This window comes from Ipomoea triloba, chromosome 5 (assembly GCF_003576645.1).
Source record: "Ipomoea triloba cultivar NCNSP0323 chromosome 5, ASM357664v1".
Taxonomy (NCBI): Eukaryota; Viridiplantae; Streptophyta; class Magnoliopsida; order Solanales; family Convolvulaceae; genus Ipomoea; species Ipomoea triloba.
Window position 1 is genome coordinate 23,769,988 of NC_044920.1, and position 25,118 is coordinate 23,795,105.

A 25,118-nucleotide genomic window follows, 5' to 3' on the forward strand; every position below is an offset into this window, starting at 1 on the left:
AAGGTGGTATGTGACAATGTTTTGTTCCTTAAACATATGTCGAACTCTAACCTCCTAATTTTTATCGAGGAAGATTTTGTATTTGGAAATGCCATCTCGAAGGGCCCCCATTGGAAGACCATTGCCCTTAATCCACTTGACTACTTTATCCAAATTAGATTGTGCTTCGATCCTTCAAATATCATTTCCTCCTTGTCCACTAAAGGCCATCCAATATCACTTAAGGTGTGTTTGGAAAGTAAGAAAATGACTTCTGAAAAATGTTTTTTGAAAAATGAGTCATTTTTCAAAAAAACATTTTCCTTTCCAGTGTTTAGTTGCATTCCAGAAAATTGTCTTGGTGTGTTTGATTCATTTTCTGGAAAATGAGCATAATTATTTTTAACTTTAAATATTTAAAATATACAATGGTGGTGGTGGGTGGTGAGTGGTAGTGGCGGTGGTGGGTGGGTTGGTAGTGGTGGTGGGGGTGTGGGAGGTGGTGGAGGTGGAGGAGGTGGTGGTTGAGGTGGAGGAGGTGTGGTGGGGTGAGAGTGGGTGGTGGTGGTGGGTGGTAGTGGTGAGGGTGGAGGAGGTAGATGGTGGTCAGGTGGTGGTGGTGGCGACGATAATTGGGGTGATTGGTTGTTCCCTTGCTCGGAAAATGACTTCCCAAAAATTGGGAAGTCGTTTTCCTAAAAATTTTAGCTATTTTGCATTGATCAACCCATTATTTTCCATTGATTTTAAAATTTTCTTGTTGCCATACACTGAAATCATTTTTCGAGTTTTCAAACACACCCTTAATCTGAAAATGAAATCCATATATGTATGCTATGAGAAGCAGACAAACCTCATCAGAGCTTCCAAGATAAGACTTATCAACCATCTCTAGGTATGACCTTGAAGCTTTCCTTGAAGTGATCTATACAATACAAACATGGAAATGAAAGCTGAGCAGAGGTTACGTTGCAATTGGACTAAACTAACCTCAATATGATAATGGGGGATAAAAAATATATATATACCTTGTCATACTTCTTCATGATCTTGGAAAATGCCAATGTGTTCAAGAAACTGGTGCAATGAACAGCAGATTTTTTAAATGAATTCAGGGGAAAAACAATCACTCAATAAATTGTGATGAGAAAATGCATTATATTATTATGAGCACGTACTCACCAGTAACTCTTGAGAAGTCTAAGCTTTCCATAGAACTCCATGAATGCCTTTCTCAATCTTTCTTCAGCCTTCCTTAGCTCGGCCCGGCTGTATTTGAGTTGAGAGTTTGATGCCTTCAAAATGTTCTTCAAAGTGGAGATGGGAGTTTCAGGTTGGATGTTGACTCTTACATCGTTCAACACGTGTAATGGAGCAGGCCTGAAATCTGTGAATTTGTTAGTCGTCTTCTCTTCAATAATCCTTGTGTTCTCCTCACCCATTCCTTCACCACTCATCTCAATTTCTTGTATTGCATCCATATGTGACTTATTAGCTTCAATGGCTGCAGAATCTCTTATCTGGTCGCCATTGATATCCACCGGCACCGGAGGCTTTTCTACGACGATCCGGAGAGCTATAAGTGCATCCATTTGCTTGCTTAGCTCATCCGCCTCCTTCCTCACTTCCTCCACCTTTTCTCTGTAAAACCTAACAACTTTATTCAACTCATCGTCAAGCCGTCTGAAGAACACCAGCTCGTATTCTCCTCCCGCTTCTGAGGACATAAGGAACATTGTCTGATACTGCGGCGCCCCTCCAATCCCTTCCTGCTCCACAGCATTCACCAGTATAACTTCATCTTCGTGATCGCTCCTCGGTGTACCGCCTCTCGGGATGCTCAATCGATTCGTCAACCCGCTGAAAGCCCGGTACATTGACAGCCTTCTCTTCAATGAATTCTTGCGCGTCGCCGCCGCCGCCGCCGCATTCCGCCGCTGGAATCTGGAGATTTCTTTCAGAACTCCCTTTAGAGAGTTGTAATCAATGTATGCTTCCCCCCATTCTTGAACCTTCTGGGAAGCCAGTTCCTTCCCGAACTTCATGTTTTCGCAGAAATGGCTGTCCCAAATGCCAACTAAGATGCAACTACGAACTATGTTAGTACTTTGTTGAATGTTGAATGATAAATATAATATAATAGAGTGTTACTATGTTAGTACTTGTTGAATCTTATGAAACTAGTTCGATGGTAACGTAGCCTCCCGCCAAAAAAAAAAAAAGGACATGAACTAATTACTTAAATGCATTGATGAAGAGAGATAGGGGACATGCAATGCAAATGAGGAGCATAAGTTAAATTAGTGTAGAAATGTAATTTAATCTCTCAAGATGGGAGGAATTGGGCTAAAGCTTTTGGTGTCAACATGCAAAATTCGCTAGTTTCGTGGCAAATTATGCTATATGAATATTCACATTTGTGAATCCTGATTCAAAATAACATCCAACTTAGTTGTATGTAATTAATAAATTATGGTGCATGTAAATAATTTAAAAATACATAATTTATTAATTATATGCACATAATATGTTAACGCATATTAGGTGTCACATTTTAACATATTATATGTATGTAATTAACAAATTATGTATCTTTAAATTTTTTTATAAGTACATAATATATTAATTTTAAAATATAATTTTTAGGCCAGAGTCGAACCTAACCTATGGTATAACAGCTGCTACTCCAGTTGTTTATAATAAGCAATGCTAAGTGCTAACCCATTAAAATTGCATGTACACGGTGCAATTTTTATTTTTTTATTTAAAAAAAAAGGTTGTAATGTGACAATTCAATGACTAGTTCTAAATTATTATCCACGGTGCAAAAACCAAGTCTAATTAAAGTCCTATTATTATTTTTTTTCATTTTATTAAAGATCTTGGTTTCATTTAAATGTCAATTTAGAATCATTATGTTGTCCTGGATGGTCAGAAAATGACTCCTAGCTTAGCATATAAAAACTCTTTCAACTACTCTCTAGACCATCAATAAAATAAAACTTAAAAATTACTTTTTAATCCAAAAGACAATTAAACAAACAAAAACATAAGCAATATATGTAACTATGTAAGGAATATAAGAATTAAAATAATGATATATGTAACCAATACAGATACCGATATCCTCAAAATTATTTACACTATCCATGGTTATCTAAAAACATAATAAGTCTCAATCATAGTTATATCCTTGATTTATGTCCCTCTTTTTATATGTTAATAAATGTATACATTTTGCTTTAAATCTTGTACACTTCAATGTTATTAGACAAAATTGTCCCTACTACATTCTTGTTATACAAAACTACCCTTACACCGTTATAACACCGTTAATTTTAACTCCANGTACTTGAGACCATTCAGCCCTTGGCTATTGTCTTTCTCCTCAAACAAGCGACGAAGGCACTGCATATATATGAACACCCATGCCAATTTATGAGTTCTTGAATCTTTTTAATTAGTTGTTAACATATACTGTTATTAGCTAGCATACCTGAAGTAACCGAACAACGAATGGGATTGCTGCTACAATTATATAAAAGATTTGATACACATCACTGTCCTGACATTTGTTTAATCTTTGTCTGAAGTTTCCCCATCCATAGTAACAGATGTAGAATTCAAAGCTCCTGATGGCCTGAACCTGTAATATAAGATCAGAGCAGTTACGCTAATGATGTTTGTAGACAATATATTAAGGTTGATGGAATCTAAGGCTAAAAGGAGGAAACCTGGCTGGTAAGTTGATCTGCCAAGAAAAAATCAGGCAGGGTCACCTGTAAAAACAGNTATCATATCTTTTTCCTATTCTTTAATTATCATTTTATTAAATCATTATATAATTAATTTAATGGTTGATTATATTTTAATTAAATTTCTATTAATGGTAAATCATATATGTGTATAAAATACATATATTATTTGTGTAAATATAATTCGAATTATAAATTTTAATTATTTGTATTTATTAATGTTTTAATATTGGGCATGAGTTTTNAACAGGAAATTTCAGATTGTCTGAACATTAACTTTAAGATTCCTATGGTCTGTTCTAAAATGTGCAGATTGGCATACTTTAAAAAGAGGAGCACAGATGCAGTGCCAGGCGCATCTGATGAGGAAGAAACGACTTGATCGATACACGATGTTGAGAGGGCAGAATGTTATTATTAGCAGAACCTGGAAATGACAAAATGAGAGAATTTTATTTTATGGTCAAAATAGAAGTTCCATAGCACAATATAATGATAAAATGCAATTAGGCTGCTAGACTTACAGAAATCAGGATCAATGGAACTGACTCGGTGAGCACCTTATAAGTTCTTGTTACAGGGTCCATTTCCATATCCAAGTGCGAGAGAACAGCAGCCAAAGCAAGTACAAAAATGCCTGAAGCAAGGAGGAGAACTTCTCGATAACCAAGTTCTGTTCCTTGCTTGAAGCCAAATATAAAGGGGTAATTTATGCGGTATCGCCTCCAGAAGTATATGTCCCCAGCATACATGAGCATATGTAAGACAATGAATCCAAATAAACTACATAATTAAAGTGCAGATTATTAGTAATTTGTTAAAGTTTACACACTGCAAAATGCACATAAGGCAAGCACACCTGTAAAGTGGGAATATATTTTCCATAAACTGATTACTCCCTTGGTGTTGAAGAAGATTTCTAGCACGTATAGAAACAATAATAGCTACAATTAATGCTATTGAACAGCCCGAGAACAAGCCTGCAAGACATAAAACGAAGGGCTCTTTAGCAAGTGTTTGCTTTATAATTTAAGTCGGTTAGTTTCACGTACAATCTCTCTCACCAAGAAAAAATGTGATTCTGTGCTTCTCGCGCTTCACATGAGGCCTTAAAACACTCATTCCTTTCCTTCTATTTCCATTGGCAAAGTGCTTTATGAATGTGGCTTCTGTTCTTTCCATGAGTCTACTAACCTGGGAATTGAATAGAAAGATGGAAAGAGAAGCAATATGTGATTGCAGCTTTGCAGAATTGCAGGTCTAATCTTAATCTGTTATGAAAAGCAGACAAACCTCATCTGAGCTTCCAAGATAAGACTTATCAACCATCTCTAGGTATGACCTTGAAGCTTTCCTTGAAGTGATCTATACAATACAAACATGAAAATGCATGAAAGCTGAGCAGAGGTTGCAATTAGACTAAACTAACCTCAATATGATAATGGGGGGATAAATATCTATATACCTTGTCATATTTCTTCATGATCTTGGAAAATGCCAATGTGTTCAAGAAACTGGTGCAATGAACAACAGATTTTTCAAATGAATTCAGGGGAAAAACAGTCACTCCATAAACAATTCTGATCAGAAAATGCATTATATTATTATGACCACGTACTACTCACCAGTAACTCTTGAGAAGTCTAAGCTTTCTATAGAACTCCATGAATGCCTTTCTCAATCTTTCTTCAGCCTTCCTTAGCTCGGCCCGGCTGTATTTGAGTTCAGAATTTGATGCCTTCAAAATGTTCTTCAAAGTGGAGATGGGAGTTTCAGGTTGGATGTTGACTCTTACATCGTACAACACGTGTAACGGAGCAGGCCTGAAATCTGTGAAGTTGTTAGTCTTCTCTTCAATAATCCTTGTGTTCTGATCAGCCATTGTCGCAGTTCCTGCAGATGTTCCACCATCATCTTCTCCAACCTCTTCACCGCTCATCTCAATTTCTTGTATTGCATCCATATGTGACTTATTAGCTTCAATGGCTGCAGAATCTCTTGTCTGGTCGGCATTGATATCCACTGGAGGCTTCTCTACGACTATCCGGAGAGCTATAAGTGCATCCATTTGCTTGCTTAGCTCATCCGCTTCCTTCCTCACTTCCTCCACCTTTTCTCTGTAAAACCTTACAACTTTATTGAACTCATCGTCAAGCCGTCTGAAGAACACCAGCTCGTATTCTCCTCCCGCTTCCGACGACATAAGGAACATTGTTTGATACTGCTCCCCTCCAATCCCTTCCTGCTCCACAGCATTCACCAGTATAACTTCATCTTCATGATCGCTCCTCGGAGTACCGCCTCTCGGGCTGCTCAATCGATTCGTCAATCCGCTGAAAGCTCGGTACATTGACAGCCTTCTCTTCAACGAATTCTTCCGCGTCGCCGTCGCCGCCGCCGGAACAGATGATTGCGCCGCCGCATTCCGTCGCCGGAATCTGGAGATATCTTTCAGAACTCCCTTTAGAGAGTTGTAATCCATGTATGCTTCCCCCCATTCCTGAACCTTCTGGGAAGCCAGTTCCTTCCCGAACTTCATGTTTTCGTAGAGATGAGAGCAGAAATGGCTGTCCCAACTGCCCAACCAAATGCCAATTAAGATTCAACTACGAATTACCCACTGAAAGAAAATAGTGTATGTTTCTATCAATTTTCAATAGTACTTTCAATAACTACGCTGCCGTGTACCTATCACCTTTCGTAATAAATACATCTATTTATATCCACATTCGTACAAAAGAAAAACTTTTTTTTATTTACAGATCACACGTTCTGAAATTGCCCATTAGAAAACGAGTAGGGGTACGTAATATTCAATGTAAAATAATACTCCGTATTGAGCAAAGTAAACGGTTTTGATTAGACGTTAATTTGGACCTGATGCATGGATAAGTCCAAGAACCCCGTCTACATCTGAAAAATACACATAAACTCTAGTTTTTACTCTCAACTTGTATTTTCTCTTACAAATTCTTGATGTAGATACTTTTTTCTGAGATCACATGATGAAAATATCCAATTATTGTTTGTCATATCATGAAATAAAAGTGAGAGAATATAATTTGGGAATACATGTAGTATAACTCATCTACATATAGCGGAATTAGCGGGGTTCACCTATGTAAAGATGATATATGGATCCCCGTAAAGTAAAATTTGTATGCGGTACTTTTATGATAAAAGGAAAAAAATTATAATAAAAGTCGTGAGTTTTTTTTTTTTTAATAATTTTATGAATCAGAATATTAATGTAGTATAATGTAAAAAAATTATAATGGAGATTGAGAATATATGTAGTAATGGTATTAGTTTAACTTACACCTATTGTATTGTAAATGAATTGGCCAGCCAATCTTACAATCTACTTGAGCATAATTCTAGTTGACCAACTACGGGATCTTACTATTTCAAGTTGATGATAACATTTAAGATCAATTGTATGATTTGAAATACATTTATGAGAGGACATGAACTAACTTAAATGCCCTATTGATGAAGAGCAGTTGTTATATCGTGGACCATGGTCCACAATGCATTGTGGACCGTGGTCCCAAAACGACGTAGTTTCAGTAAGTGGGAGACGGAGCTCCGTAATTGACACTACAGTTCATCTCAAAAGATACTGCCTTACATTTGTTTTGATATTATCGAATGAAACTGTAGTTATATCGAAATGTAACTGTAGTTATGTTGAAATGTAACTGCAGTGTATATGAACTGATACTGAATAACAGTTTCACATTTGTGTTTTATATTACCGAATGAAACTGTAGTTATATCGAAATGTAACTGTAGTTGTGTTGAAATGTGACTGCAGTGTATATGAACTGATACTGAATAACAGTTTCACATTTGTGTTTTTATATTATCGAATGAAACTGTAGTTATATCAAAATGTAACTGTAGTTGTGTTGAAATGTAACTGCAGTTNCGTTGCAAGACAACTAGATATGCACTTGATGAACTAAAAATAGTGATAGGAGGCAAACAAGACATTAGAGTCCAAATTTCCAATGAACGGTCGATCATGCGGTGCATAATTAATTTGGGCAGGTAAATATGATCATGACCACTAGGATGCTCATCACCTTTTGCAAGCTGATTCTCTTTTACATTATTATATAAGAGGATCGATATACATGGCATTTATGGCTTTTAGAATGCAGGGCCCCTCTATGGGTTGTCAACATGTTTTGGAATTTTTTTTTAATCATAATATTGAATGCGTATATATATATATATATTTTTTAAAATAATGTTGATAGAATTGAATGCAATATAATCCTCGTATTAGGCGGTTTGAGTGAGGATCCGATGCATTCCCTCTTGCTTACTAGTTGTTAAATCCTTACAACTCGGGAAGTTTGGGAGTTGATGATGGAGATTAGATATTGGACTCGATTCAGAAAACGAGTCCAAGGAGAAGAGAAGTCTAGAAGAGCAAGGTCAGGATGGTCGGTCCAACCGAGACAAAAGGTGAAAGTACCCGATACAACTAAATATGATATATGTGATTGTATTGGGGATTATAGACGATTGAATACCTGTTGAAAATTTCTATATATTTGTGTGTTAATTACATTCTTGTGCAATACATTTTGTGAGAAAATATGATGATTGGTAGGGAATGTAATCCAGCTAGTTTCATGGATAAGGCTCAAAGATTTGGGTTAGCCATGCATGGACCAAGCTAAGATTACCTATGAAGTTGACCCATCCACCCACTGCGTACCCTTTCAGCCATGTATAGTGAAGGGATAGGCTCCTTTCTTGTATTCATTCCCTCAATTGATTATCTCACTTGGCTCTCTGCCTATTGAATGGTCAATGTCAAATAATCTCTATAAACAACATATATATAATTAGAAGACAACTAATATGAACTACAAGTAGTGGTGCATGTGGCATGACCCGCATGAACAGTTCAGTTGGTTACATGGGTGAAGCTTAAAAAGAAAGACCAGTAGTAATCGAGTTTTACCCGCAGGCAAAGGTCTAGTCTTTGTGTTCAGTTGAGTTACGGCAAATTATTGCATGGACCATGGTCCACACAGCTGTGTGGACCAAAAATAGAAAGTACATTATTTTTATACTGAAGGTACATTATTTTTGTACTGTAGGTACATTATTTAACAGTATATATCAAATAATGTACCTTCAATACAAAAATAATGTACCCTAAAATAATGTACCTACAGTATAAAAATAATGTACCTTCAGTACAAAAATAATGTACTTTTTTATTTTTGGTCCACAGAGCTATGTGGACCATGGTCCATGCAATAATGATTGTTGAGTTACCATATATGATTTACATCCTTCCAGATGCTCTAACGGGCCCTTGAGTTGGAGATTCAACCTTTTTGAGAAGAAAGTAGTGGTGCATCCGGTGACGTTGCCTCTTCTTACCAGCTGATAATAGAATATAACAATTTCAATTATGTAATGTAAGGGCATATGCATGATAAGTTTAGCTACGAAAGATTGGAAGAGTACTTTTTTTTAATCCTCGATCTGTTTATTATTACATGACATTTGGTCCATTGAATGAAAATAGGGAGAATAAGAATATGATTACAAATTACAAAATTAGATATGAATTATATATTCAAATAATGTTTGATTGGTTAAGTAATAGAAAAGAAATATATAATCAAATGAAACAAAAATACAAATAATGTATTTATAACACTCGTATTTCCATAGTGAAAAAACGTGATTAGAATTATAATCTCAAAGAATCGTATTCTCGTTAAAAATAGGACCCATTGAACTTATTAAAGAGACCCAAGGAGTCATAACACTTCGCATTCTTTCACCGACAATGGATTGATGGCTCTTTGGTATCAATTAATTATTACGTAGTATTTAATAATATAAAGATTTTAGATGTGTTAGAATCAATATAATTAGAATACAAATGTACTATCTATATCTTATTTTCCCCCTCATTTTTCAATGCTCAACTACATAAAAATTTCTATTAAAATAATTTCATTTCAATTCTTTGAAAACATCCCATGAAATTAATATGATAAAAAAAAACATGAATTTTGTACAAGAATGGCACACAAATCAATAAAATCTTCTTCCAATACTTTTATTTTATTAAATGGAAATTTTATGAACTTGCAGCACTTTATTTCTTTCACATTGTGCTATCAACTCATCAACTAATAACACACAGAGCACCGACAAAAAACATTTTTTGGTAAGTGGCTCAAAAAAAAACATTTTTTGGTAAGTTTATACTCTTTTGTCATACCTTAGCTTACCAATCGCAATTTATATTGTGGACGAAGATTTATCTTTCATAGTGGTTCATGATTAAAAAAATATCATTTTATATTAAATCATTAACAGTGTTAATAATTTTCAAAAAAATAAAAATAAAAATTAATAGCGTCAATAAAAACTTGATGAAACACAAAGAATCAATATCGCATTCACTAAGACTCAAACCCACTCCCTTAGGTGCCACTAGACCACAAGGTCTTTGGCACATGTACATCATATCTAATTCCGTTCATTATGTAATAACTAATAAGTTTATAATGGTCATTCTATATATTCATAAAAACAAAGCTCAATATCATAAAATTATATTATAGGTGCATCATGGTTAATAACATTTATCATGTACTATATTCATAATATTTGTTATATATGTTCATAACTTTTATCAGTATTTAAATACTAAACCGCATGTATAGCATATATATTCTCCTGTGCCTCTCGGAGCGAACGTGGGTGGACCCCGGACCGTTAAACGGACGGAGAGAAAGACCCTGTAAATTTACCCAAAAAAAAATAAAATAATGATATTCTTAAGCATACTGGTAATGAAATTACAATTACAATACACAGTAATTCAGTAATTTTTTAAATTCTTATGCATGAGTAAATACACTACCAACCTATATTTCAAACATTCACATACATGGAAATTAAAGGTGAAATGATTGAATGAAAGTGACATCAAATCTGCCATCAGAGAATTATTTGTTAATCACAATAGGAAAGATTTGTGTTTTTGGCCTTAAAAATTCCCCTCGAGTATCTTTAATATTTTAATTATTGGGGATGCAAGCCCCACAAAGGCACAAATTGGCAAGAAAAGTCATGTGTTCTTGGGAGACACCTTGTAGGCTTGTACTATATATTCAAGTGGCAATATAATTTAGAAAAGAATTGCATCGTTTTCACAAACCATCTTTTGTAGCTCTAGTATATATATGCATGATAACTAGTCATCCATCACGATAACTACCCCAAAGCTAATACAATTGAATATATAAAGCCACAACATTATCACCTTTAAGAATTTTTTAAATTAAATTATAATAAAGTATTTGATGGACATTATTCAAATGTTATCTATATCCGTATAGTATCTCATCTTCAACTTTTACCTCATAGGATTGTAGGATTCTATCAAAATCTCTAGCTTTAACCTTAACTCATATTACATATTAATTAACGTTAAATTTTGGTACATTTTTGCAACAACAACAACAACAATAATAATAATAATAATGCCAAACACCTTGTGCTCAGATGGCATGTAGTGATTCAGAACCTTAGTGGAGGCCTCAATTGTATTAAATAATAATAATAATAATATCAAGTTAAAATACCACTTCTCTTTTGACAACTTTGATATTAACACAATATAGTCAGTATGCACTCTCTAATGGCAATTTCAAGATATTTTTTCTCGAATCACTATTATCACCCAAATTGACAAGGTAATCCACCCATTTATTTGGCAAATCATATTGTGATCCTAATTCATATTCATTTTTATTATACTATATAGAGTTATTTTTAGTAGATTCATTATATTTTGATATATGTTTATTTTTGATATATTACAAGTTCGTTTTTAATATATTACAAGTCGAAATGATGAACTTGTGGTACATATTACATATATCAAGCAATTTTAACCAAACACGAGAATTTAACATACCCTAAAATAATCTAACATTCCGTAAATCAAACGACACAAAGTAAACCTACAGTATACTAAAAAGAGAAATTTCTACTTTTAGTCATCAACTATTATGACATTAATAACACATTTAGTCAAATGCTTTTTAATTTTGTGGCATTACATTTTTGACTTTTTTTTTTTTTTACCACAACTAATCCTCTATTTAAATTTTTATCATTCAATTTTTAACAAAGATGACTAATATGTAATTTAATCATTCAAACTTATTGTCCCAATATATAATATTTCTCTATCTTCCGTATACTCTCTTAGGCTCTGTTTGGCAGAGCTTATAGCTTATTTTAAGCTACTAATAAGCTATAAGATCTGTTTGGTAATATTCTCAAAATAAGCTAATAGCTTAAAATAAGAGCTTATTTTGAAATGCTACTTGGGGTAGCTTTTCAAAAATAAGCTAGTAGATTTTTAACTTTTTTCCATCTTTATCCTTATTATTTTAAATAAATGGCATCCTTTACCCCCTCAATTAAAACCCTTTTGACATTTTCTTTTCATTATGTTTGGTAGTAATTTCAGTTTGACATTTGTGTTTGAACATTAATTTTTGTATGAACTAATCTTATGAATTATAAACATTTTTTTTACTCTATATATTTTCAAATATATGTTCTTACTTTATATTTTATTTAAATATATTGATTTCATTATTTATATTTTAATATATAAACAAACCTATTTAAATTTAAAATTATTTAAATTGTATGAAGATGTCCTTTTTAGTCTTTTTACATTTATCAGCTTATCAAAAAGTTAATTTTACCAAACACTTTTAAGCATAACAGCTAGCTTAACAGCTTTTCAGATTTCAGCTTCGAGCTTATAGCTTTTCAGTTTTCAGCTACTTTTCAGCTTTCAACTACCTTTTCAGCTAGGTTTGCCAAACATAGCCTTAATTTAACGATAAAAATATATGTTAATTAACACTATTTATTAAACTATAGAATGATATATATATTTTCAAATGGAGGACTTATTGCGACAAACAAATGAAAGTGAATGATGTAACGAAACAAAATTAAAAAGATATATATATATATATATATATATATATATATATATATATATATATATAGGACTAAATATAATAGGAAAAAGTGTCAAACAATAGGCCACTATACTTGTCACTTTTGTGCAATCAAATCATCAAGCAAGCAAAATCTTGTGCAATTGGAACATTCTTATAATTTCTTTTAATGCAATTTGAGTTAAAAACATTTTGATCTTTACTCCTGACTAGTATGATAGAGTAAAAAATAACTTTTAGTAGATACCAGGTAAATAATATGATCAGATTTTATTGGAAAAATTGAAAATATGTCTCAATTGTACATATTTTGCTAGTTTGATTATTCGATTGCACACTTTTTAAATTTAATGACCTAATTACACAAAATTAAAAAAATTCAATAGTCTATTTAACATTTTTTCCAATATAATAATGTCACACTAATCGAATATTATAATTATTGAAATTAGCTCATACTAAAAATGAAACTGTATCGGGCGGAATCAATCTTGTTACGTGAACCTTAATTAACGGTATAGGTAATGCATTTAATTCCTCCCCACAAACCATGTGATATACCACCCTTCATTAATCTATTTCTTACCGTCCAACTAAATGCAGTGTACACCTATAGTATGAGAGTACAGTGGATGTTGTATGACTTTGTTTATACATGCATACCGTTGACATTGATAATTTTATGAAATGTTATGAGGGTTAGATTAAAGTAAATATGCTCATATGGGTAATTTAACTGATCATAGAGATAAAATTTGTCACAAGAGATCATAAATTAAGTCTTATCACCAGTGACAGTGTTAGAGCAACTTCGCTCTCAAAATTAAAGAGGGCTACTAGTACACAGTGATGCAAAGTCTAGCTTCTGTTGGTTAGTAGAGTCACGATGATTTATCCCTCCACAAACTGTCAGGTTGAAGTGTGGGGCACCTGGCATGAGTGATTCCACCTTTTAATTTGTTACAAGATTAAACCAAATATCTGTGAACAATTATAGCTTTAAATTAATTAAATTGAATGTTGAACTCATAGTGTTGAATAGAAAAGCTTTCTGAAATTTTGTTATAATAAAGAGACCAAATCTTTGTGGGTCAAGTAAATAAACTAGAGATTGTCTCCACTAAAAATAAATATTTTGTGAGATGAATATTGTATTTATAATATGTTAAAAGGCTGCAGATTAAGAATCGAAAATAATTTTGTGTTTGCTGACTGCTCAACAAATCTTCTAGACTCTCTCCAAAGAAATGTGGGTTGGTTGGTCCATTTCATCTACCAACACCTTAGATTATACTTTCAAAACCAACAACACAAAAAGCTTGGTTTTTATTTAATTATAAAATAAGGGGAAAAGACTTTTAACTATTCATCTGAAAACATCTTTTTTTTTTTTAAAAAAAAAAAGAAACCATCTGAAAACATCTTAATTGTTTTATTAATGCTTATTTGAATATAATTAATGTAATGTTATTAGGAAAAAATATATTATTTTTCGTGTTACTAGTTAAAATCAATCCTTAATGTTCACCACTTCACCCTCTAATGATGCATTATTTATAAGGTTATTAAAAAAATCTATTTTTCAATGTGTATTTGTTACGTACTTTTGAAGTTCATCACAGCACAAATTAATAAAAAATTCATGCAATAATCAAATGCAAAAATCAATCCAACTAACACAATAATAACACTTCAAAAGTGAGTTTAGTAAGAGATGTAACATGGTGACTTTTTAGGAAAATGTCTTACTCAGATATGAAAATAATGTAAAATAATTGTAAAAGAATTATTGTAATATTATTTAGCTTTTTATTTTTAATAACAATATCTGTCTATCCTACAACTGTGAAAATCATGCCCACAAAATTAACTTTTACCTTGACAAAACTTGACCTATACGGGCGTTTGGTTAGGGGGGGAATTTGGTTGAAAAAAAAATTGTAATTCCATGGGAGATAAATAATTTAGGAATAAAGTGATAATTTAAATTCCAACGTTTAGTTTGTAGGAATAGAATTATTGAGAATTTCAATTATAATGTTTGGTATACATGGACATTGAAAGGAAATAAGTAGTATAAAGTCCAAAGTAGACATACTTATTATTATTATTATTATTATTATTATTATTATTAATCTAAAATGATCAAATTCAAATTTTGCATTTGAAAATTTATGTAACACGCTGTAAATAAACTCTATAATTGCATAACGAAAGCAATAAAATAGATTAGGAAGTTTTGAGAAAATATATTTTGATTGAGGTTGACATACTGATTGATGTTTTGTGTTAAGAGTAGAAGAAGAAGACACACTATAATCGAAAGAGATGTCAAACACCAATTTTAGGTTAAAAATTAGGGGTAATTTTACCTCAAAGTTATTTTTTTCGTCCTAAAATCCATAGAATTGAAATATGAAGGAGAGCATGGCCGAAATTCTAATTCCATGAAAATGAAGGAATTTCAATTATGTGGAATTGTAATTCCCTCCATCCAAACGAAGGAAATTGCTTGTTTTTGAAATTATGTAGGAATTAAGTGGGAATGGAATTGTAATTTCTTCCAACCAAATGTGGTCATGATAACTCTTAAATATGAGGCACCCAAACAAAAATTGACCCTCCAACTCTCTAATTAAATTAAATAAAATTACAAAAATTATATATAAACAAATTTATTACTCCGTAATTAAAAATTGTTAATATTGCTCATGATTAAAACGAACTACTGTTCTACATCTACATATATTAGTATTATATTAGAATCAGAATAAACAAATTAAAGTTGGGTAGAATTGTGGATATGCACGTGGCAAAAGTGCATAGAAGACTTGTAACAATTGCTATATGTGGACGTAAAAGTAAAAAAGGATGAAAATATTAATTATTTGGTTAGATGACAAAAGAATATTGTTTTTAAATAGAATGAGTTTGACGTGGATGGATGCATATCAGTACTTATACCGTGGACCATGGGTCATGACTGATATTGCAGTTGTGTTGAAAGGATACTGCAGTTGTGTTGAACAGATATTACAGTTGTAGTGTTGAAAGGAAACTGCAGTTGCGACGAAACAGAGAACGTTTAATCCGTCTAGAACTGCAGTTGTGTTGAACGGATACTACAGTTGTGTTGAACTGATACTGCAGTTGTGGTGAACGGATGAACGACCTCTGTTTCGCGCAACTCAGTTTCCTTTCAACACAACTGCAGTATCAGTTCAACACAACTACAGTATCCTTTCAACACAACTGCACTATCAGCCATGACCATGGTCCACAATGCATTGTGGACCATAGTCCACCATATAATTTGCGGATGCATATTCGTGTATGCATAGTTGGCAAGGCACGTTTTGAATAGAAAACGCAAAATTATTGATACATACGTGGAAACGTAAGAAAATGGTCAAATGATATGCGATTGTTAATCCATAAACTAACGACGACAAAGACGATTCTTACCAAAGTAAATTTCAATACTGGATCAAAAGTGTTACTTAGCGTGATAGTATGCCAAACATTAGGGTTAGTTAGATTGTAGTTTTAATCTCTAAGATATTTAAAAAAAAAAAAACGTTAAAGTAATTTTTAATCATATTATTTAATAAGTAATGTTAATTTTAATTATGCATCAATTTGGTGATTAGATGATTGTCAAACGTTGTCTAAAAATAATTTGTTATAGATTTTTATTTAAAGGGAGCCGTTTATGTTAGTTTGCTTGATGACTAAGTAATGTTTATAAGCTTCTCTCAAGAAGATGGTTGTAATATAGTGTTTGTTCTGTGGTTGATGACAAGTTGGGGAGATTGTTTCTATTGTCTCTAGATTGGATTTAATTATAAAAAAAAAAAATTCTCCATCACTACGGTTTTAATTTTGCTTTATTGTTAAGGCTCCCATATCACCGAGAGTTTCGAGTATATTGAGAGGTTGCTTGCTCTTGAAACTTCCACCATTAATTGTATTCAATCTTGTGTTTCGGCCGGGGCTAAACTTAAGATAAAGGGTAAGTAAACTTATATTGCATGAGCTTTGAGTTAGCTTTTGCAAATCATGATGCTGATTTGGAACATAAATTTTTGTAACAAGTTGAATACGAGAAAATTTCAACTTATTGCAATCTGTGCTCTAAGCATGGTTAAGCGGTGGAAACATGCATATCTAATGGAAATAAGGTTTCCACCATTGCCACAAGGAAATAAGGTTCTTTCGAGAATGATGCTCAAGGCTTTGAGAGTGGTGGTGGCCTGGCATATGTAGTTTCATTGGTTTGGCACACATGTACGCCATGAGATTTTTTCTGGTACTTTACGATCAAAAACCTTTAGTGCTGGAGTATTGTGTATTGTACAATCACATAGATGTTGACAATATTGACTATTAGAATGGTTTGAGGGTATTGCAATTCCCTCCAACAAAACAAAGAAATTTCGGTTGTTGTAGAATTGTAAAGGAATTGAATTGCAATTCATGTGTACCAAACACCCAATAATAGTGCCTCTAATGAGTTATAGAAATCTTGAGAACAGTCATGTGGTCTTCAAGCAACTCAACCACACTCTAGGCGGAGGATTCTCCAACTTAGCCCAGCATATCCTCCAATGAATAGCCAATTTCGAAAGGTGGTATGTGACAATGTTTTGTTCCTTAAACATATGTCGAACTCTAACCTCCTAATTTTTATCGAGGAAGATTTTGTATTTGGAAATGCCATCTCGAAGGGCCCCCATTGGAAGACCATTGCCCTTAATCCACTTGACTACTTTATCCAAATTAGATTGTGCTTCGATCCTTCAAATATCATTTCCTCCTTGTCCACTAAAGGCCATCCAATATCACTTAAGGTGTGTTTGGAAAGTAAGAAAATGACTTCTGAAAAATGTTTTTTGAAAAATGAGTCATTTTTCAAAAAAACATTTTCCTTTCCAGTGTTTAGTTGCATTCCAGAAAATTGTCTTGGTGTGTTTGATTCATTTTCTGGAAAATGAGCATAATTATTTTTAACTTTAAATATTTAAAATATACAATGGTGGTGGTGGGTGGTGAGTGGTAGTGGCGGTGGTGGGTGGGTTGGTAGTGGTGGTGGGGGTGTGGGAGGTGGTGGAGGTGGAGGAGGTGGTGGTTGAGGTGGAGGAGGTGTGGTGGGGTGAGAGTGGGTGGTGGTGGTGGGTGGTAGTGGTGAGGGTGGAGGAGGTAGATGGTGGTCAGGTGGTGGTGGTGGCGACGATAATTGGGGTGATTGGTTGTTCCCTTGCTCGGAAAATGACTTCCCAAAAATTGGGAAGTCGTTTTCCTAAAAATTTTAGCTATTTTGCATTGATCAACCCATTATTTTCCATTGATTTTAAAATTTTCTTGTTGCCATACACTGAAATCATTTTTCGAGTTTTCAAACACACCCTTAATCTGAAAATGAAATCCATATATGTATGCTATGAGAAGCAGACAAACCTCATCAGAGCTTCCAAGATAAGACTTATCAACCATCTCTAGGTATGACCTTGAAGCTTTCCTTGAAGTGATCTATACAATACAAACATGGAAATGAAAGCTGAGCAGAGGTTACGTTGCAATTGGACTAAACTAACCTCAATATGATAATGGGGGATAAAAAATATATATATACCTTGTCATACTTCTTCATGATCTTGGAAAATGCCAATGTGTTCAAGAAACTGGTGCAATGAACAGCAGATTTTTTAAATGAATTCAGGGGAAAAACAATCACTCAATAAATTGTGATGAGAAAATGCATTATATTATTATGAGCACGTACTCACCAGTAACTCTTGAGAAGTCTAAGCTTTCCATAGAACTCCATGAATGCCTTTCTCAATCTTTCTTCAGCCTTCCTTAGCTCGGCCCGGCTGTATTTGAGTTGAGAGTTTGATGCCTTCAAAATGTTCTTCAAAGTGGAGATGGGAGTTTCAGGTTGGATGTTGACTCTTACATCGTTCAACACGTGTAATGGAGCAGGCCTGAAATCTGTGAATTTGTTAGTCGTCTTCTCTTCAATAATCCTTGTGTTCTCCTCACCCATTCCTTCACCACTCATCTCAATTTCTTGTATTGCATCCATATGTGACTTATTAGCTTCAATGGCTGCAGAATCTCTTATCTGGTCGCCATTGATATCCACCGGCACCGGAGGCTTTTCTACGACGATCCGGAGAGCTATAAGTGCATCCATTTGCTTGCTTAGCTCATCCGCCTCCTTCCTCACTTCCTCCACCTTTTCTCTGTAAAACCTAACAACTTTATTCAACTCATCGTCAAGCCGTCTGAAGAACACCAGCTCGTATTCTCCTCCCGCTTCTGAGGACATAAGGAACATTGTCTGATACTGCGGCGCCCCTCCAATCCCTTCCTGCTCCACAGCATTCACCAGTATAACTTCATCTTCGTGATCGCTCCTCGGTGTACCGCCTCTCGGGATGCTCAATCGATTCGTCAACCCGCTGAAAGCCCGGTACATTGACAGCCTTCTCTTCAATGAATTCTTGCGCGTCGCCGCCGCCGCCGCCGCATTCCGCCGCTGGAATCTGGAGATTTCTTTCAGAACTCCCTTTAGAGAGTTGTAATCAATGTATGCTTCCCCCCATTCTTGAACCTTCTGGGAAGCCAGTTCCTTCCCGAACTTCATGTTTTCGCAGAAATGGCTGTCCCAAATGCCAACTAAGATGCAACTACGAACTATGTTAGTACTTTGTTGAATGTTGAATGATAAATATAATATAATAGAGTGTTACTATGTTAGTACTTGTTGAATCTTATGAAACTAGTTCGATGGTAACGTAGCCTCCCGCCAAAAAAAAAAAAAGGACATGAACTAATTACTTAAATGCATTGATGAAGAGAGATAGGGGACATGCAATGCAAATGAGGAGCATAAGTTAAATTAGTGTAGAAATGTAATTTAATCTCTCAAGATGGGAGGAATTGGGCTAAAGCTTTTGGTGTCAACATGCAAAATTCGCTAGTTTCGTGGCAAATTATGCTATATGAATATTCACATTTGTGAATCCTGATTCAAAATAACATCCAACTTAGTTGTATGTAATTAATAAATTATGGTGCATGTAAATAATTTAAAAATACATAATTTATTAATTATATGCACATAATATGTTAACGCATATTAGGTGTCACATTTTAACATATTATATGTATGTAATTAACAAATTATGTATCTTTAAATTTTTTTATAAGTACATAATATATTAATTTTAAAATATAATTTTTAGGCCAGAGTCGAACCTAACCTATGGTATAACAGCTGCTACTCCAGTTGTTTATAATAAGCAATGCTAAGTGCTAACCCATTAAAATTGCATGTACACGGTGCAATTTTTATTTTTTTATTTAAAAAAAAAGGTTGTAATGTGACAATTCAATGACTAGTTCTAAATTATTATCCACGGTGCAAAAACCAAGTCTAATTAAAGTCCTATTATTATTTTTTTTCATTTTATTAAAGATCTTGGTTTCATTTAAATGTCAATTTAGAATCATTATGTTGTCCTGGATGGTCAGAAAATGACTCCTAGCTTAGCATATAAAAACTCTTTCAACTACTCTCTAGACCATCAATAAAATAAAACTTAAAAATTACTTTTTAATCCAAAAGACAATTAAACAAACAAAAACATAAGCAATATATGTAACTATGTAAGGAATATAAGAATTAAAATAATGATATATGTAACCAATACAGATACCGATATCCTCAAAATTATTTACACTATCCATGGTTATCTAAAAACATAATAAGTCTCAATCATAGTTATATCCTTGATTTATGTCCCTCTTTTTATATGTTAATAAATGTATACATTTTGCTTTAAATCTTGTACACTTCAATGTTATTAGACAAAATTGTCCCTACTACATTCTTGTTATACAAAACTACCCTTACACCGTTATAACACCGTTAATTTTAACTCCATCATTATTACCATACACCTATATCTATCATATCTTTTTCCTATTCTTTAATTATCATTTTATTAAATCATTATATAATTAATTTAATGGTTGATTATATTTTAATTAAATTTCTATTAATGGTAAATCATATATGTGTATAAAATACATATATTATTTGTGTAAATATAATTCGAATTATAAATTTTAATTATTTGTATTTATTAATGTTTTAATATTGGGCATGAGTTTTCGCGCATCGTACAAAATACTAGTCATTATATAAGGCCTGTTGGGATTATTATAACTGATTCAACTAACCCTCCTTGATCACCGGGCAGTCCAAATCAGTGTATCCTATTAGTTTGCCGGCTAATCAAAATAGAAAACTCATATGATTAAAAAAAAAAAATAGAAAACTCATAGGTGGTGTCAGTGGTGATTGCAACAAATGAGTGAGGGCGACATTTCACACTAAAATTTTTTTTATATAGCCCAAAATTTTCACTCTCAATCATAGTGACTAATTCTCTTACTTTGCTGAATTGTAAACATTTTTATTAAGTCAAACAGTTAATTTAAAAATTTAAAAATATTTCATACCTAAAGTCAATGATAAATTCTTAATTTTTTTTATATTAAAAATAGATAAATCACTTCCACTCAAACCCATTACATTTCGCTCACATGCCACAGCGATAGAATTAATTCTGTCGTGACTCGGTTTTCTTTGTCTTCTTTGACCAAAAGACTCCTTTTAATTGGTGTAATGATTTTGATTCATTGACATTCCACGGTTTGGTGGCCAGTACTGGTACACCTAATAATGTAAGTTTTTTTTTTTCAAAGTACCTAATAATGTACGTTAAGCTGGAATAATTAATTTAATTTATTATAAAACTATGTATGTGTTTGTTGTTATCAATATTTATTATGGCTAGTATCCCACTATCAATAATATTCTCCCACCATCCCACCATCTTCTATATTTATGATGTTAAGGGGCGTTTGGTTCACGGAATCTTGGATTATCCCAGGTAATAGGATTACCTCCAAGAAGGTAATGTGAGATTTTGAGAATGTAAGATTACCTGATGTGTTTGGTTTGGATTGTGGAATATAATATTACTTTGTTTGGTTAAGGGTTATATTTAAGGTTATATGATACAATTTACTATAATGTCCTTATATATATGTATATATATATATATATATATATATATATATATATTTATTTATTTATTTATTTATTTATTTATTTGTGTGCCTTTATTGTGTGTATTTTTATTTATGAGTCACACTTGTGTGAGACCGTCTCACGGATCCTTATTCGTGAGACGAGTCGGGTCAGGTCAAGGTACCATGCAAATGTCACACTTATATGTGCAAATGTCATACTTATATGCTCAAATATAACACTAATTAAAGAATACAATTTTTGTTACTTATTAGAGAAAAAGTAATACATTTTTCATAATAAGTAATGTTGACAAGTGCCCCTCACTTATAAGGGCAAATATAATACTTTTTGTGAAAAAATGTAATACTTTTAAATCGAAATATAAAAGTATTGTATTTTGCCATAAAAGTATTACATTTACCCTTATAAATAACAAAAATTTTATTCCTGATTAATATTACATTTGAGCATATAAGTATGACATTTGTGCATATAAGTGTTACATTTGCATCTTAACCCGACCCGACCCGACTCGTCTCATGGTGAGACGGTCTCACAAAAGTTTTTGACTTTATTTATTTATAGAGTTAATACCCAATATAGTCCTCGACTATAGTGGTTTTACTCAATTTAGTCCTAAATGACTTTTTGTGCTCAATTTAGTCCAAGACTTTGATGGTTTTACCCAATTTAGTCCTTTGTTAAAAATTCTGTTAATTGACGCTTAGAAATAGGGTCCTAATGGTAATTTCTCATCCTTCGTCCCATTTTCTTCTTCCCCTTATTAAGATCCACGCAGAAATGTCAATCTTTATACCCAAATATTTATTTACTCTGTATTTATTTATTTAGGGTTGAAGTTGATTTGGTATGAAAATTTACATTTTTGCATTGATCTTAATAAGGGGAAGAATAAGGAATCATCCCAAATGGGATGAATGATGACAAATTACTATTATAGCCCTATTTCTAACAGTCAACTAACAGAATTTTTAACAAGAGGACTAAATTGTGTAAAACCATCAAAGTCGAGGACTAAATTAAGCACAAAAAGTCATTTAGGACTAATTGAGTAAAACCACTATATTTGAGGACTATATTGGGTATTAACTCTTTATTTATATGTATGAATGTATTGATGCCTAATATTAAAAAAAATAAATATATAAATATACACACATGTATATTTGATTATATAGACATATATTTATTTTATATATGTTATTGTGTTGTTATTATTATTATTATTATTATTATTATTATTATATATAAGGATTAGTTAACAAGGGCAAAGTTGGCATAATCCAAGGTAATCTTAGATTACCTAAAAAAACGGGGGTAATCACATTACCTTGAAACATTACCGCCACATCAGCTTTGAGGTAATATAACATTATCAGGTAATCTCATAACTTGAAACAAACAAGGTAATATAACATTACCAGACTCAGATTACCTAGGTAATCTCAGATGACCCGAACCAAACGGCCCCTAAGTGTATTATTATAAAAGCTAGCTCTATCGTTAAAGAGTTGGGTTAATATGATTAATCAAATAACAAATAAGACAAGTAAAACAAAGAACCGCAACTTAGTTGATTCAAACTAAGATGTCAAATATTGTACTAATAAGGATTAGAGAATTATAACAAGGTATAGGATAAGTGAGATGCACATAAGTACAGTGTCCAATTACCACTCCAGTAGTAATTTGGACTTGCAACCTCACCTTGAATTTCACTATCGTGGCAATTCAACCCAAGGTTGCCCAAACAAGAACACAAGGCATAAATTCTCCTTTAACACCCAAAATATTCTCATATTGGCATTAAGTATGTGAATGTGTGGCTAGTGTACAAGTTCTACTCTCGTAGCAACAAACACACTTCAAATAAAGCATATAATTGGAACCCAACAATTATACACAATTTCACAATAAATCCAATCACACAACAAGCCCTATAACACCCAAGTAATCCCCTTTATGCAATACAACTCATATAGGCATCAATAACAAGAAATCAAACCAAATCCTAGTCTATAATATAACAATAGATACACAATATTGAATGAGTAATTGAAAGCATAAATGAAAAACAAAGAAAAGAGATGAATAAGAAAACTTTTCTATTGAAGTCTTGAACGAAATCCAAGATTGCAATGTTCTTGAGCTCGAAAATGCAAAGGAACAAGTTATCTAGTCTAATATATGTCATTCTAGAGCTAAAACTAACTAGGATATGAAAGGGAAGTGAAAGTTGTGATTTTTGGGTATAAAGAATTCTTAAAACAAGACAAAAGTACCCTTTAAATATTGCAGAGGCTAGGCACGCATAAGCACAGGCACGAGTGTTCCTATACCCGTGCCCAACATAACCATGCCCACAAGGCAAAACACTCTGCCTGCTAGCCACGAGTGTGGCCATACCCGTGGCTAGCAGGGAAGGCTTCCAAAGTATTCGGTAATGGCTTCGGTGTTCTCCTCGGCCACATGGGTCACACCATGATCCATCCCAAAACATTCAAAACTCTAAAAATCATTACTTTGGTCATTCAATTGCGTCTCGTGCCAAGGTGACTCTAAAAACTTGATCAAATACTTTATTGAATGCATAAAAACATCATTTCTTTATCAAATCACCTAGCACATGCAATCATTCCATAAGTGACCAAATCGACTCCATAATATAATGATTAACGATCAAAAATACTAAAATGTGTAAGGAAATTCATCACATTTAATTTAGTATATATGTATATATGAGGCAATGATTAAATAAAAAGTGGAGGATTATAGAGTTCTTAAAATTTTCTGGTTCCTATTGTTTTCTCTTCCTCTCTCTTTTCTCTATACAGTTTTGGCCGATGTTCTAAGAATATGATTACAAGATTTACACGATAATACACTATATTTTATAACATTTGTGATGTGTGAACTAATGAAAAGGCGTATTGTGAATAATCGTTTATTTAAATCTTAGTTTCAATATTTTTAGAGAAAATGGCAAGTAGACCCCTAAACTTTACACTAAAAATCAATTAGGCCCCTAAACTTTAAAGAGTGCAATTAAATCCTTAAGCATGTTATTTTATATCAAATAGGTCAAATTTACTGACAGGCAATAGGTTACCGATAAAATTAAATCGTTGACTATTATTTTTTACCGTTAACTAGCAAATTTCACTGAAAAATTGACCATGGACCAAAAACTCCAAGAAAAGGCAACTATAAAAT

The 25,118-nt window shown here is 33.0% G+C and overlaps 2 protein-coding genes across 2 annotated transcripts; both read right to left on the minus strand.

Annotated features, from left to right (window-relative positions):
- Nucleotides 1-709: 709 nt before the first annotated feature.
- Nucleotides 710-6,411, minus strand: LOC116020438 (phosphate transporter PHO1 homolog 3-like). The gene is made up of 14 exons (XM_031260911.1): nt 5,360-6,411; nt 5,200-5,248; nt 5,028-5,099; nt 4,799-4,928; nt 4,594-4,714; nt 4,259-4,517; nt 4,057-4,161; nt 3,714-3,758; nt 3,476-3,625; nt 3,332-3,387; nt 1,162-2,040; nt 1,008-1,056; nt 833-904; nt 710-787 (listed from the first exon to the last, which is right to left on the minus strand). Exons 1-14 carry the CDS (start codon nt 6,271-6,273, stop codon nt 710-712), a joined length of 2,979 nt encoding a protein of 992 aa, XP_031116771.1. The 5' UTR covers nt 6,274-6,411.
- Nucleotides 6,412-18,109: 11,698 nt separating this feature from the next.
- On the minus strand, nt 18,110-19,424 carry LOC116020439 (phosphate transporter PHO1 homolog 3-like). The gene is made up of 4 exons (XM_031260912.1): nt 18,562-19,424; nt 18,408-18,456; nt 18,233-18,304; nt 18,110-18,187 (listed from the first exon to the last, which is right to left on the minus strand). The coding sequence occupies exons 1-4, from the start codon at nt 19,422-19,424 to the stop codon at nt 18,110-18,112; spliced, it is 1,062 nt and encodes a 353-aa protein (XP_031116772.1).
- Between the last annotated feature and the right edge of the window lie 5,694 nt (nt 19,425-25,118).